The following is a 16484-nucleotide window of genomic DNA, read 5'->3' on the forward strand; positions in this document are numbered from 1 at the left end:
AAACATGCCTGAAATCCAGCCCATTTGTAACTTTGTTATTATATCATCTTCTGGATATTTCACTAACCACCAGACTTTTGGAACATGACCTGTTTTTGTAAAGTGGAGATTATCTGTGTTAAATTTATAATCATGCTAGTTCACCAGATACAAATTCAAGACGGTCTTGAGAATTCCGTATGTTGCTGCAAAGGACTAGACCAGAGAGTATCACCCAAAAGACTGGTTTGGGAATTTTCTATTTAAAAATGAATCACAGTTTTTGTTTTTATTAGAATAGAACTTTATTTGAGGCATCGATTTTTAAAAATGGTTTTTTACTTTAAAGTATGCAATACATTTTGATACATTAATCTTGATATATATTTATCATATGAGAAGATCTTAAAAAATAATGTCGAATGGCTTATGATCAAAACAAATTGTGTTGAACTTGATAATTATAGGAATAATTTCAGCATTATAAATAAAAAATGAAAACAAATACCATTTAAATTTGAGTTAGGATGAAATACACTTGTAATACAATTTTACGTCTATGTTAAAATTTGTTTGATTATAGAGAAAATATAGGCTAAAATTATGTGCTTATAATTTCTAGAAAAATATGATGTCCTCACTTCATGAAAATGACCCTATTTATTCTCCAGCCATAGAATGCATTTGAGATACTTTTCTATCTGGGATGAGGGGTGTGTTGCTTGATACAGGTTCCTTCTGGACCGTCTGCCCACACCTGGGAGACAAAAGGGACGATGGTCAGGGGCTGGGGGCTGGTGGGAGTGTCTGGTCTCATTAACACACTGTTTTATCTGAATCACAGGATCATCCAAGTGAATATTAGTCAGATGAAAAGCAAGCTTTATATTTTCTCAAGCTCTGATATCCGCTATGATATTTCACAGAAGTGATATTTAAACAATCATACGGTAAAATCCTGTTTTAACAAAAATAGTTTCCACATTCAGTTCTATATAATGACGACATTCCAAAGTGCATGGGCCCATATTAATATTATTTTGCTGATGTGGAGAAAGTGAATTCTAATAGTAAGATCCATGTATAGGTAAATCTATGTATACATATATATCTGGACGTATTCAACGTAAGAGATGTTCCTACTTCCTTGTATATTAACACTCATTTTTAAATAAAGAGATTCTTCTTTGGGAGTGTAGTTAGTGTGCACACCTGACTTGACAAAATCTGATGGTCAGCACAAAGCACAAAGCATCTTCTGATTGTATGCTACGGCACAGAGCATCTTAATGGAACTTACAACAATCTTACATGACAATGAGGGTGGGCACTGTTCTCATTTGACAGATGAAGAAACAAGAGGGCAGAGATGTTAAGAAAGTTGCTTCAGCTTAAACAGTTGGTAAGTGATAAAACTAGGACTATATCTGGTGGTCTTGCCTGAATGCAGGTTAACACAGGCGAAGATAAAACACGAGGTGCGCTGATCTGTGAATTACTTTCCCTAAGCTGAGCTGTTGACGGGGTGTCTGGAAAGTGGTTCTGCTCCTCTACCAGGAGAGATCTCTACCAGGTGCCGACAGGTGCCCATCATTTTATATACCCTAACCAATTTAAACCAATAGTCAGAAGCACTTCTTACAACTCTCAGAGTATATATGTATTTAAGGAGATTCATAACATATATCTACAATTATTCCTAAATCCCCAAGATACCATATTGAGAAATAGGTTTAACTTTTTGCAAGAGCATATTCTATATAATCATTCCAATACAGCTATGAAAGCTATAAATACAGTCTTGGCACACTTTATCTTTCCCTTTCCTCTTATTCTGCTCACCCCTACTTTGATTGTTTACATACCTATAAGTTCCTTGAGGCTGGGGACTGAGCTAGCTCTCTTCAAAGCTGACAGCTCACACCCCCAGGGCCTAGCACAGAGCTCTGCACACAGCAGGCATGCAGGAAACGTTTGTTGAATGCATGCACATAACTTTTATGTACTTCAATTTGGTTAAAGTAGGATTCTACCTGTAGCATTCTGCCTAAAGAGTTTTGGATTTATAGTAAAACATCATCATTTTCATAGTAAACAGTATTTTTAAAAAGCATAATACCGTAATAAATTTAATACAAATTATGCATCTTAACTATTCTTTGGTTATTTTTAACAAATTATTTGGTTTTTTGATTAAAGTGAAATACTGAAAATACAAAAATGCAACTACAGAAAAGAGCTTAATCTGTAAACATAATAAACCCTGTAAACATATATTCACTACATAATTGGGCAAGTGTACAGAATGACTAGTAAAGGCAAGTACTATACGTTTAACTTAGTTCTTCAAGGCATATTTAGAAACACTGCTTTGTGGAGCTTTAATGTCTGAAGAAGGAATTCTTTAAACTAAAACATGAGTGATGACTATACCAATGAACCATCAAGACACACAGGCAAGAGGAAGGCGTTAACACTTTTCACCCTTTGCAAATCTGAATTTGCTTCACATGTCTTATGAACCACTTTGTTTAGTAAAACTATATATTCACAAAAGCCAAATACTTTTAAAATGAAGAAGTAAACAATTTTTTGCAAGTGAGTCAGTTGACTAAAAATATAGGTAACACACTTTCCAAGGTTTTTCCAAAAATCTAGGCAGTAAGGTGCATTAGGCAGGTCTACAAAACAATAAATAGCTGCAGGCAGCACTAAATATATTGTTGTTTACTCCATATTAAAGTATTCTTTTCCAAATTTCAGTTTCCCTTCTCAAAAAGCATCAAACTTTTCACATATGACACTTATCACAAATATTTCACAGTTATAATTTCAGTAGTTTAAGAACTGCCTGGCAAATACTGTAAAAGAGGTAAATGTTAAGGACAAAACTCACTATTTCAGGTACACAGGACTTCTATCCTCGAGTGTGAACTCTAAAGATAGGATGCGACAACTGTGTAGATGCAACACGTTACTTAAAAGTGAGTGAAATCATGAAGTTGTCATACTATTTCTTCTAACGCTTTTATAAGATTTTCTCCATATCTGGGAAGAATCAATGGCCATGTTTTAGTAGTTCCCTGGAAAATTTTAAGTCAAGACTTTGCTTATAAAAAAGTGGCAGTAAAACACTGTGGATTGTTATTTGTCTTCTAATCCACTCCATCAAAACCCTGAGTGTTCTCAATCGCCATCTGAAGTTTATCCCATAATTCTTCGAATGATTCATAGGGTGGCAAGTCCAAACGATTAAAGCTGAAAGAACAGAGAGGAACTGATGATGACAGAGACTGACAAAGCAAGTACCCTCACAGCAAACCCAGTAATGCTGCTACCCATGATGATGTGTCCCAACAGCACTAACAGACACTTGATCACCCGGGGAGAAGGAAGACACAGGATTGGACTCTAGGCATGGACTTGCCCCACGACTCCTTGGTGGAGTCCTCTCACCCCCACCTCCACCTCCAAATGTCTGGGTTCCCCTATCACTTTAACCTCCAAAAGGGGATGTTCTAGCCCCTCTTGGGATGGCCCGTCACTCATGTGATGGAGGCAACACACGGTCAACAGTTGATGGGCCTCTCCAGTGCTCAGCTACCTGGACATCAAGTCCAGGCCTGCCTGGTAAAGGAACACCTGTTCTTGGGTTGGTGTTGGTGTTGTTGCCTCCTCTTCCATAGCTGCCACTTACAATAGCACGGAGCGGGCTAGACCTTCTGTACCTAGACTAACCGTAAGAGGAACTTCACTCTCCGAGGACTTGATCTCTCAGGGTCTAAGAAACTGCTTACCACGTATGAGCTCTTGGCAGCTTTTCAGGGGTACCCCACTGTTCAACTGTAAATGACTGTGGTCCATTTGAGCCTGTAAGGAAGAAGAGCTGCTTTGGCTTCATTTACTCTTAACAGGAACCCTTAGGCATTTCACAACTCACTTTTTCTAATGAACTTAAACATAGAGGGAACTAATCTAGTTTCTTTAAACTCAAAAGAAATGAAAGCTGTCCTGCACTTGACGGCTTTATTGCCCAGCCATGAAATGAGGATTTCTCTTCTAATAGTTCATTTGTGACCACCGTATCCCTCTGCCCCCGGGGTGGCATGTCTGATGGTGATTTTGCTGTTTCCTAGCCCTGTACACAATTGCATTTCCATATACTACCTCCTTCATGGGTACATAGAGAAAATGAGTGTTTTCTTTCTTTTTTGAGTCCCACTGAAAATAGCTTTACTTTTTTGATTGTATAATCTCACTGCAAAAAATTAAAGCAATAGAGAAAAATATAATGAAGGATGTAAAAATCACCTCAAATCCCACCATTAACTCTTGAGTAAACATCCTATCACGAATCTTTCTGTGCATGTGCATATACAGAGAGAGAATTTTATGTGCATGTGATCATGTTATACATGCTACATTTCTCTTTCATTAGGGACATTTTTATAAACTCTTTTTTCTTCAGAATTTTCACGTAGCTCTTCCTTCTCCAATTCTCAACATCCTCCACCCACCCAGTAATCAATGCTGACAACCCAGTGTGTAACCTTCCATACTTTTCTCCATGTCTCATAATCATATCCAAATATATGAGTGTGAGTATAACTGTCAGAAGCAGCACTAAAAATATTTAATATTCTCAATATTACAGTTTTCTCAAAAAGCATTACTTTTCACACATCACCCATCACAATTATGTTCACAGTTAAAACTTCAGTACTTCTGTCACTGTTTTCCATAACATGGAATCATATGCATTTCCCTGCCTCTTGATTCTCTCACCGAAACAATTCATCGTGAAAACTCCCTGAGTCAACTGACATAAACTTAATATACTTTTTATTGGTTAAATAATATTGCATTGTAATATTAACATTTTGAAGGAACTTCTATTTCTTTTTGTAAGTATATGAATTCGAATTTACATTCTAATACTAACAACTCTGGCTCTGTGTGTAGGATATCTTCCTCAAATTTCAAACAGTTGGTGAAATCAGTGGATGGCTGTAGGCCCAGACTGCATACAAGAGGGAAGTGGAGCTAGAGGTGGTAAGGGGTGTTGCCCTGCCCTGGTTTTCTCTACAAACTGGCTAACGCGCAGGAGAAGGGAAAGGAAGGGGAGCAGGTGAAACCACTAGAAAGACAAATGCTAAGAAATCCAATTAGGCAAGGAAGGAGCACATGGTTAGTGGCCAAGCTCCTGCCTCACTCTTCTCACTGTGAGTGTGACTCTAGGTGGAGAAGTGGCAGCTGCTTGACAGGTTCTGCAAACAAATATAAATGAAGCTTAACAAGGAGACCAGGTTTGCCAAGGAGGAGACGGAGGGGGTTAGCAATCCCATCAGAGAGCAACAGCTTTCTATTTGCACAAAAAATTCAGCTTAGCGACTACCTAGGCAGCAGTCCCTGGTTTCTAGTTCCCAGAGCAATTCTCATCTTCTTTCTGGCTCTGAGTAGGGCTCCAATCCTAGCTATACCTTCTCTGAAAGAGTTGTTCTTCTTGGTATCTTTAAAAGCAAGTAAATGTCATTCCAATAGAATATTAACTGATGTGAGAAAAGTTACTGTGATCTACATAAGAAATAGTACTTTTTTAAATAAAACACATCTCTAGTGTTATGAGGTAAATCAACCAGAAAATAGTTTGACAGGATATAGAGAATTTCACTTTATAGAAAACTGCATTAATAATAGTTCTGAATATCAAGAAATACATGCAGACTTATCCCTAGCCCTGCCATTTCCCACAAGGCTGAGGAATAGTAGCCTAATGAGATTCTCCACCCTCCAATCACCACCGCCACCACCACCACACACACACACACACACACACACACACAAACACACACACACACACACACACACACACACACACACGGATTCCATGAGCAAGTAAGTCTTGGAAACTCTGCTTTTTTCCATAGTAAAGGTTCTGAACAAGTCCCAAAGAAATCTAACTTTGTTTAATCCAGTATTCCCATAGATGTAGTCTACTATGATACTCTTTGTTTTTTGGTGTATACTTATTAACAGTCCACGGAACCTTCCATGCTGCCCTAAACTACCACAGTACAGGCAATGTTTTTTCTGTAATGGGATGCAGAGCGAGAATCAAATTTAAAATTCAAGAATGGAAAGTAACTCAAGTCATTTCATGTTTCCACTTTTCTCCTTTGTTTTCCATGTTTCCAGTCTTCTCTGATTGCAAGGTGTATACATATTTTAGCCTACTTCAGTGTATCTAATTATATAATTTTAAAATCTTACTTCTTTTTTATTAAGCTAAATGTTTGTATAAATGATAGAAGCTTGAAGACTAATCAGCCATGAAAAAGACAATTGGCATCACTCCATTTTTTAATGATCTACAGAAAATCCTTACCATATAGTTCAGCAAATCCATTCATGGGCACACGGGATGTGCCAGTGACAAACTGAAGTAATCTTATTCTTTTTTCTGAATCCATCATTAAAACAGCCTGAATAAGATAAAAACAGCACTAAGGAATATCATTGGAAAAAAGGTAACAAAACTATCCTGAAAAATATGTTATCAGAATTTAGTTAAAGCATTAATGATCACTTATTAAATTTGCATGTTTCTTTTAGTTTTATTTGTGTTTGTGGGTGGTTTACAAAGTTCTTGAAACTTTATTTCCAAGGCTACATGGTAACTCTTTAGAATTAGGGATAGCCTAATAAAGTGACAAAAATTTCTTCTCAGGTGTGACTCATGGCTTTTAAAAAATTATATTTATTGATATTACCGAGTGACATACACATTTCTCTATAAGATGGAAAATCACATTTAAAGGAGCCATGCAGGAGTCCCAGAGACTACACTGCAGGTTCTTACACGCTTTCTTGAAGAGTCCCTACTTTAGTAAGGAACTAAGTGCCTGTCTCAGTTATCACTGCCCTTTATACACTCTGAGCACTTTACTTAATTATCTGTAAACATGTATGAAGGTCGGGACCACATCCAGAAGGTAGATGTGTACAGTACAAAATCAAAGATAATTTTTACTGGTATATATACACATATATATATTTGTCTTATCGATATGTAATCCACTAGTATTGTTAAATATGATTGAATCTATCGAACAGTAATTTATGAAAATAGGAGCTTTCACTACCTTCCAAAACCACTGTATGACTTGATGATTGATATTGTAGCCATTCTTATACTTTGTGTGTTCTCTCCAGTCGTTCACATCAACGTCTCCCAATCCACACATAAGAAGCTACATGAGAAGAAATGTCAAACTGTAGACAAGAAAAGTAATGGGTACAAAAGTCCTGTTTTAAAATAAGAATAATATTTCTTACCTCTAGTTCATTTTCATCGAAAATTTTGATGAGATCCTGTGGTATTAGTTCAAAAAATCCCTAGTAGAAAGAATGTATTTAAAAAACTTGCTTAGCTGGGTCAATGGACAACCCTATACTTCAGCTTTTGGGTGCTACTGGAGAAAGCTCACATCCATATAGATTCCTACCACTGCACATTCATGGGCTCAGAACTCAACCAAGCTTTCACTATCGGCAAGAAAATGAATGTATCCATCGTCTGTGCTCCCCCACTGATTCCTCAAAGTGGCTATTTTAAAACTTCCCCACACTTCTCAAGCTCCTCCTCTCCCACGGCACCCCTTCTTTACAGCAGATAATTTCTATTTGAGAGAGAAAATAGAGGTGATTTTGCAGGATGGAATTCCCTCAACCTTCTGCATCCCCACATACCAACCAGCACCACCATCCATCATGGCCTCCTTCCCACTACAGGGGAGAGAGTACCACTTCCTCTCTGTGCTTCGTTTGCTCCCTCAAAGAGGTCATCTTACTAAATCTCCTTCTCTTTATTAGCACACTCTTTAAACATTTAAATTTGTTCAAGCCATATCTACCTTAAAAACAAAACAAAAAAGCAAACGTCTCTTTCTTCTCTTTATAGCCAAGTTCTTGACAGTGCCATATCTTACTGAATCCACTTGCTCATCTCCCATCTACCCCTCAACCCATTGCAATCTGACCTCTACACCATTGGTTCACTGAAGCTGTCCTGGAAAATGTCCAAGACAGCTTTGTGGCTAAATCTGATAAACACTTTCTAGTTCCATATCTTATTTGACTTCTCTGCACTATGATATTGTTGAAAGTACCTCTGTTCTTGAAACTTGGCTGTTGATGGTTTTTCTCTTTGTCTCTGTCTGCCTTTCCTAATTTCCTTTGAAGTCTCTTTCTACTGTCCATGCCTGAAATGCTGGTGTTCCCACATCTCCACGTGTGGCCATCCACTTTCATCGTTCTTACCCTTCTTTCTAATTTTCCATCTTATCTAGTCCACAGCTCCACTAGACATATGCAGATGACCCCCAAATCCACACTGCCACCCCAGATCTCTAGCCTTTAAATCACCCTATGCTATAGCTCTCCCTTCCTGAACACCATTCAAATGCACACGCAGCTCTCTTCTCACCTCCATCTTAGTTCCTGCCCTTACCGTTCCTCACCCGGATTACTGTAGCACTTTCCCAGCTAGCCTCTGCTGCTAGTCTTGCCCTACTCTAACTCACTACATACCACTTCCAGAATGATCTGACCAAAATGTAAATTCAATCCTGGCGTCTTATTGTTTAATAGCCTTTAATGCCACCTTCCTGCCCCTCACCGGACTTCAGAGAAAACTCCAAACTCTACCTTTGTTTCCAGTTTAACAAACAAGACCTTCATAATCTGGTTCTGCTCAACTCTTCTCCACTTGTTTTACCTCTTGCCTCCTCTTATCCAGTAGATGAACTGCTTGTATTTTCTTTAATGTGCACACAGTCTGTCTTATTGCCAGACTTCACACATGCTGCTCCATCTGCTTAGAACTGTATTTTCCTCGTCTCTGTGGCTGGCCAATCCCTCTAGTCCTTCTCTGCCCCATCCTCCACCTCTCCCTGCTCTGGTGTCTACCTCTCCTCTGTGCTTACCTAGCACTTCAGGCTTGCCTCTGTCCGTTTCACTCTAGATTCTCTGCCCTTTGACAGCAGAATCTATGTCTTTTTGCCTTGCATACCATGACACATAGTTAGTGCTCAATATTGAATAAATGAAATACTGTGTTATAAATATTTAACAGATTTAAAGTTAGCTTAAGAAATGAGTGGCCTGGCAATAGCCTAAAGGTCTATCAATTGGGAAGTTTAAATAACTTATGAGTTTATATTATGAATATATTTTGACATGTAAAATCTCCAATAACTATTGATAAGAGAAGAAAGCAAGCCACCAACCAACATGTATAGTGTGATTCCATTTAGGAAAAGAAACAAATGGTATTTTCCACCGTCACTATAGCACTCTCGTCCTCTGCTCACCTAGGTTACTCAGGGTGAGCAGGGGGACTGGGAGAGGTGGGGGCAGTGACAGACGTGCAGGGGCCTGTTGATGGCTACTGCACGGGCTTCCTGAATGACTGAGGTTTAGCGGGGAACAGCTATTCATGTAATATTTTGTTAATATGAGAATATAATTAAAAGTGGTTTTAGAAAGCAAGTCGTATACTAATTTTTCTCAGACGTGATGAGGCCCAACATTTAAAACTTATGGATTGTACTCTGAAATTATAGAAGAACAAACAAAAGAAAATGAATACCTCTTTGAAAGCAGCCATTTGCTTCTGGATTCGGTTTACAAATCGCCACTGTATTACAAGACTAAAAAGAAACAACACATTTCATCTTTTTCACACGAACCAAGAAAAACATTTAAGGTATATTTATTCCAGTTAGAAATAAAAAATAAAGACTAGCTAAGCCCAAGGCAAAAACTGAATATGAGTGGGTGATACGGCATTGTTACAGAAAGAGAAAAAGAACACTGAGACCCCAGCTCTGCGGGAAGAGAAAGAAGGTAAGAAGAGTCCTCCCAAGAAGCACAAACTTATTTCCAGTAAAGTACTTACTACATTTAGTAAAATACTTACTAACAAAATACTTACTAAATATATTCCTTTTTGTTCTTATTGGTGACAACTATTTCTGATCCACCATTTTTCAACTCATGTTGATGTGTCTAAAAGTAAGCATGATACCTTGATATGTTATTTTAGTGAAAAAAACAAAATAAAGTATACACATTATAGTTATACCAGAAACCTGGTGTTTTAAATAAACCCATTCAAAAACTAAGAAAACTTAAAATATTAGTTTTACTAAAATAAATACAGGATGAGTCAGAGCAGAAATTCTTGCTGAGAGATAGCTTTTGTTACTGGAAAATAAATTTAAAATAGAACACAGAAATATGTTCAGGATACACATTATTTAACATCTAATCTTAAGTTATAACATTTGTTTCATAATTTATGTACTATTTTATTCAATCAAAATTTACAAACCTGTCCAAAAAGTTCTTCATCTATGACAAACCTGAGGTCCAATTCTGTTGGATCATTTTCAAGAATCCATCTTAGTGAATTGTAATATTCACTATCCTAGATGGGAAACATTATATATTTAAAATTTGTATATAAAAAGAAGACACTTGACCCTGCAAAAAAAGGATGCTGAGAGTCTGAATAATTGGACAAGATGAACAGGTCAGCTGGACATTTTTTATGGAAAAAATGGAAAAATACACACAAGTATTATATGTGTAACATATACTAGCCATATGGATGGCTAGTAAGTGTGAGAGTAAAAATGCATATATCAACAGAGCGGTGCCTACTTTAAAGTTTAGAAATCTATCTCTGTGTGGAAGCAGTAGAGATACAGATTTTACTATCTAGTGAAAATGTCAAAGAAAGTAGTTTTCAGATGAATCCTAACTTCTGTGGACACCCAGGAGTACCCAGCATCTTTCTCATATGGCCTATGAGACTGTGTGTGAAATGTTTAAGCAGCTATGAGGAGGTTGTTATTTATACCTGGCCCAAGTTAAAGGAAAATATGAAATTTAATACAGAACCTCAATTTATCAACCCAAATAGCTGTGCAATCATATGATTTCTAAAGAATTATACTGTTCACAGTGGTAATGAGTCACAAGAAAGGAATAAAAAATGAACTTAGTACCCAGGAAGAAGTCTTGGAAATCATGTGTACCCACAGTGTACAAGGCTATTCAGTATAGGTAGCGAGGCTACAGTCAGGGCTTTAATCCTCAAGTTTCTGTGTTTTTGTAGTGGCCTAACCTCAAGGCGTTGCCTTTGGACTGCTATTTTGAAAACATACGCCACTCATCATAAAAGATCACAATTCACATATTGATGCAACAGATACATAAAAATGTTGTATAGCATGTTACAGTATTTAGTGAGAAGTTTACTGATATCTCCAACTTTGAAATGCATCAAAAAATAACATGGATTGGACAATAAGATGGGTGGACAGATGGACAGGTATGTGATAAAGTAAGCATAGAGAAAAAGCCAATTGTGGAATCCTGGTGGTGGATACACACATGTCCACCATAAAAATTTTTCAATTTTATTGTATGTTAGAAAATTTTCATAATAAAATGTTGGGGAAAATGTTCATTTGTATTTTGGAACATTATAATCTATTAATTTCTTCATCATTAAAATCTAACTTTAAAATATTCAGTTGCCTGTTAAATTATAATTTATAAGTGAAAAAGACATACCACTGATTCCATATCATGAAGTATTATTGGTTTGTGTAGCATCATCTTGTAAAATGGGCGGATGAAAAAACCTTGCAAAAAATCAAATACATTTAAAATGATTACCAAGTGAAAGAAATAAGAAAATAGAAGTAAAAAACAAATTTTATGCTTGATACTAACCATCCAACAGTTTTCCATGGTAGACTGCCATTCCAGCTACCCGGCCAATAAACTTGAAGTAGGAGAGGTGATCTTCATTACACAATCCAGAATTTGGATTTATCTGTAGTGTATAATTATCCCTGTCAAGACAACCACATTTAAATGATCCTCTCTATATTTCATATAAAAATTTTCATATGACAAACAATTATAAATCATCTCCTTCTTTTTAGAATTGTTTATCTCTATTAGAACCACATTAGACCATTGGATTTAATGGTTTTAAAAATAGTCATTTCTGCCAAAAGGTAGAAACAACCTAAATGTGCATCAACAGATGAATGGATAAACAAAATGTGGTATATACACATAATGGGATATTATTCAGTCTTAAAAAGGAAGGAAATTCTGACACATGCTACCACATGGATGAACCTTGAAGACATTATGCTAATGTAATATGTCAGTCACAAAAGGACAAATACTGTATGATTCCACTTATATGAGGTACCTAGAGTAGTCAAATTCATAGAGACAGAAAGTAGAATGGTGGTTGCCAGGGAATGGGGGACTTAGTGTTTAATGGGTACAGAGTTTCAGTTTGGGATGATGAAAAAGTTCTTGGAGATGGATGGTGGTGATTATTGCACAACAATGTGAATGTACTTATTGCCACAGAACTATACATTTAAAATGGTTAAAATGGTAAATTTCATGTTATGTATATTTTACCACAATTAAAAAAAAAGTTATTTCTGAAACAACATTAGTTACAGTCTCCCTTTTCTGGCACATTGTAACATACATTTCCCTTGCATCACACAACTTGGTTACTTTCAGAACAGCAATTTTTTTCCTGTATACAGCCATTGTAAAGTTACTTACGTAGCAGAATATTCAAACAACCCATAATAAGGGTTAAACATTTCCTTCGAGATCAGGAAGAACCATTCTCTGGCGACTCCTCCATAATCTAATCCCTTTTCACCATCAAACTCAATCCACAGTCGAGCCTTGAGGAAGTCTGCTCTCTTGACACCCATAATCCTCCTGTAGGAGTCCTCAAGAACAGTGGCACGGCGAAGTTTCATTTCAAATTTGTTTGGAATGTCATTCTGAAAACCCGGAGAAGAGAGACTTATGGTTTAAATCAATTCAACATGATGGCAAATTTGTCTCTCATAAAAGTTATAAAATTCACTGTACTCCACCCTGTGCTCAAGACCCTTTTTCAGGGAAAACACGACTAGGAATATTGCTTATATTTCCTCTATGGTATAAAAGAATTCCTTTTCTCTAATCACATAATAATACAGACTTCTGATTTTTATATCTGAAGAAGAAGCTATTGATAGTGGTAATAATGCTCACATGAAGGCGTGTCATGAACAGTCCTTTCCACAGAAGTTCCAATGAGGACCATTCTGTGACCGACAGTCTAGCTGTTGCCTGCTACTTGTTCCCTGCCTGTTGCTCCCGGGGTTTGTCCCCACCTCCACCATTCCTCCTCGGAGCCTACCCTGCTTCCCTCATTAACAGGCGCTAACATCTACAGACTGTGCCAGGCACTGTTCCCAGCATTTTAATTTCATTTTAACCAGTAATTTCATTTACTCTTTGTAATAATATTATGAAGAAGCTACTATTATTATCTCCATTTTATCAATGAAGAAACTGAAGACAGAAGTTAAGAAAGTCTTAGCTCCTGAGTCTTTGCTCTTAATGAAGGAATTACAGGCCTCACTAATCTTTGGTACATCCTTTGCTTATGCGACAAACGTAAATAACTATGCTTTTAGGCAGACCTTATTGTAAATTTTAAAGAAATATATCTGAATATTTTATTCTTGAGTGCTTCATGTGCAATGTTCAAGTGGAAACCATGAAGAGAAAACATGCTATCAACATTCTGTCACTTCCGAAAAAGAAAAGAGGGTTAGCTGTAAGGAAAAAAAATATTTTTACTATCAATATATTTAGGAAAAATGGAAAGCCCTATAGAAACAACAATACAAGTAATTTATATAAGCAATATAAGCAGTTTCCACTGCTGCATATACAATTTAAAAAAGATGGTAAGATTGGAGAAAAGCAATTTTAGACTAGACACTAGGCAACCAGTGCAGGTAGGTTACTCACCAAGCATTTACTGAGGCCTGCTCATGGACAGGCCCCATGCTAGGTAGGTACCATAGGGATGGGAGGGGATGGGAGGAAAAAGGAGAAAAACATGGCATAAGATGTGGTTACTTCCTCACGGAGATTACGATCTGGTGTGTATGTGAGAAACAATGTAAATGTTACTAATTCTGAGACTTAACAGAGTAGGAAAATTGCTAATTATAGAAATATACGCAACGTTTTGTGGGGTCCTAAAAGATTGAGCTATTAATTGCAAGTGAGGCAACAAAGGAGACTTTAAGAGGAAGTCTTGACAGGAGGGGAAGGGAGAGAGGGACTGAGGAACAGCAGGCTAAGAGAAGAGCTCGCAGGAGAGGTCTAATCTGCTTCATAGGTAGTAGTAGTATACCCTCAATATACTTTAGAGGGTATAGAGGAGGAGGGGAAGGGAAAGGACGGATTACAATGGAAGAAAAAAGTGGAGAAGTCTGGAGTCTGGGGCCAGACAGTGGAAAGGGGGAATGCCGACCAGGAAGAGAGTTGCTGAGCAGGGGTGCATGATCAGACTGCTGTGTTCTCAGAAGCCGATGGGGTAGAGCGTAAGGGGTGGTTTTAAGGAAGAGACACAAGAGGCATGCTGGTCAGTTAGAGACCCTGAAATAGACTGTGTGAGAGAAGACAAATGGACCGTGTGAGTGAGCAACAGCAATGGAAGGAAGAGAGGGATGGAGGAAAAACTTCCACGGTTGAGCTGAGCAGTGGTGTCAGGTGACCCTGAGTTCAAATCCTGGCTTCACTTCACTTTTTTTTTTTTAAATAATTTTATTTATTTATTTATTTTCCCCCCAAAGCCCCAGGAGATAGTTGTATGTCACAGTTGCACATCCTTCCAGTTGCTGTATGTGGGACGTGGCGTCAGCACGGCCGGAGAAGCGGTGCGTTGGTGCGCGCCCGGGATCCGAACCCCAGCCGCCAGCAGCGGAGCGTGTGCACTTAACCACTAAGCCATGGGGCTGGCCCCTTTACATGTCTTTTCTAAGGCTTAATTTCTTCATCTATAAAAAAGGGACAATAATAATATCTACCCTAATAGAGCTGTTTCAGAATTAATGGGATAATGCATTTCATGAGCTTACATGGTATCTGGCACAGGATGAGCTCAATAATGATTAGTCATCCTTATTCTTAACTAATAAGATGTTAAGGATAAGGCAAAAGAAAAGGTTAAAGACAGTTCAAGACTTTGTAGCATTGTTTTTTAATATTTTTATCTTTATCTTGGTATTCTGCTCTTTTACTGTGATATGTCCAGATACAGATTTTATTTTTTTAAATCCTGCTTAGAACTTTTTGTTAAACTGTGAATTCAGGGTCTCAGCCTCTTCCCCATGCTCTTGAGTGTCTCCTTTTGGAACAACTCAATGTCTATTAATCTTCCTGTCGTGTTTTTACCTCTTTACGTGCCTTTGTTGCATTCTAGGGCATTTCCTCTCTTAACCACCAATATGATATGTCATGTTGGTTAAGAGGATGGACTCTGGAGCTAGACCATTTGGTTTGTATCTGGCCTTGCCACTAACTATGGAACCTGATCACATTGCCTAATCTCTCTGTGCCTTAGTTTCCTCACCTGTAAAATGTAATAATAACAGTCTCTTTCTTATAGAGTTGTTGTAGGGACTGCATTAATAATACATGTAGGGCCGGCCCTGTGGCGTAGCGGTTAAGTGCACGCGCTCCACTACTGGCGGCCCAGGTTCGGATCCCGGGTGCGCACCGACGTGCCGCTTCTCCGGCCATGCTGAGGCCGAGTCCCACATACAGCAAGGAGAAGGATGTGCAACTATGACATACAACTATCTACTGGGGCTTTGGGGGAAAAAAAAATAAAAGTCAAAAAAAAAAAAATAATACATGTAACTTGCTAAGAAGAATGCCTGGTATGTAGTGACAGCTCAATAAATATTACTGCTTTAGTTATGGTTTTTGTGTTCTGTGACCTGTTTATAAAGGCCTTGTTCCATATCTCCTGCTGCCTGGGAGACATCAACAACTGGGTATTGTAACAAGTTTATAAGTGTTCAGAGTGGCAATTGGAGAAGCTGGTGCTTCTACTCCACCAGCATATTTTCATTAAGAATGAAAACATTTATTAGAAAAATAAATCAGTGAAGACTTAAAATCCCAAATCCTAGAAGTAGAAAACAAATTTCCAGAGTGATTTTGACACAGTTATTATTTGAGTTTAAAAAGTTGCTGATATTTTAGGATTTTATTAAGGCATAAAATTTTTGCGCTAAAAAACTATTATATTTCAGTTTTGTTAAATTTTGGATGGAAAAAAATCAGTGGTAGCAGGCCCACCATCTTGAATCTTTGGAAAAGCAGGCTTCCGGCTTCAAAGGCAAAGAACTGTAACCCAATATAGCCACCTAGTGGTAGTATTCCTAAACTGCAGGGAAAGCGGGAAAGTATGAGCAAACTATAGAAAGGCATTAAAAATGGTCAAAAATAAAGACAGACATAAAATAATTGTGGTCTCTGATGATATATAACAGGTACTCAAAAAATAAGCATCCTTTTCCCATAAAAAAACC

At 37.6% G+C, this 16484-nt stretch overlaps 1 protein-coding gene across 4 annotated transcripts in view; it reads right to left on the minus strand.

Moving 5' to 3' along the window:
* Positions 1-277: 277 nt before the first annotated feature.
* Positions 278-16484, minus strand: part of NEDD4 (NEDD4 E3 ubiquitin protein ligase) — a 115431-nt gene continuing 99224 nt past the window's right edge. For all 4 annotated transcript variants that reach the window (XM_004421609.3, XM_087427561.1, XM_087427564.1 and 1 more), the window contains 11 exons: positions 12652-12881; positions 11785-11906; positions 11623-11693; positions 10373-10468; positions 9974-10047; positions 9629-9689; positions 7315-7374; positions 7122-7229; positions 6365-6461; positions 3777-3849; positions 278-3237 (listed from right to left, as the gene is read on the minus strand). In XM_004421609.3, the coding sequence (XP_004421666.1) occupies positions 3135-3237; positions 3777-3849; positions 6365-6461; positions 7122-7229; positions 7315-7374; positions 9629-9689; positions 9974-10047; positions 10373-10468; positions 11623-11693; positions 11785-11906; positions 12652-12881 (1095 nt within the window). In that variant the 3' untranslated portion in view covers positions 278-3134. The remainder of the gene's footprint in view (positions 3238-3776; positions 3850-6364; positions 6462-7121; positions 7230-7314; positions 7375-9628; positions 9690-9973; positions 10048-10372; positions 10469-11622; positions 11694-11784; positions 11907-12651; positions 12882-16484) is intronic.

This window comes from Ceratotherium simum, chromosome 3 (genome assembly GCF_057802395.1).
Source record: "Ceratotherium simum simum isolate JZ-2026a chromosome 3, ASM5780239v1, whole genome shotgun sequence".
Classification (NCBI taxonomy): Eukaryota; Metazoa; Chordata; class Mammalia; order Perissodactyla; family Rhinocerotidae; genus Ceratotherium; species Ceratotherium simum.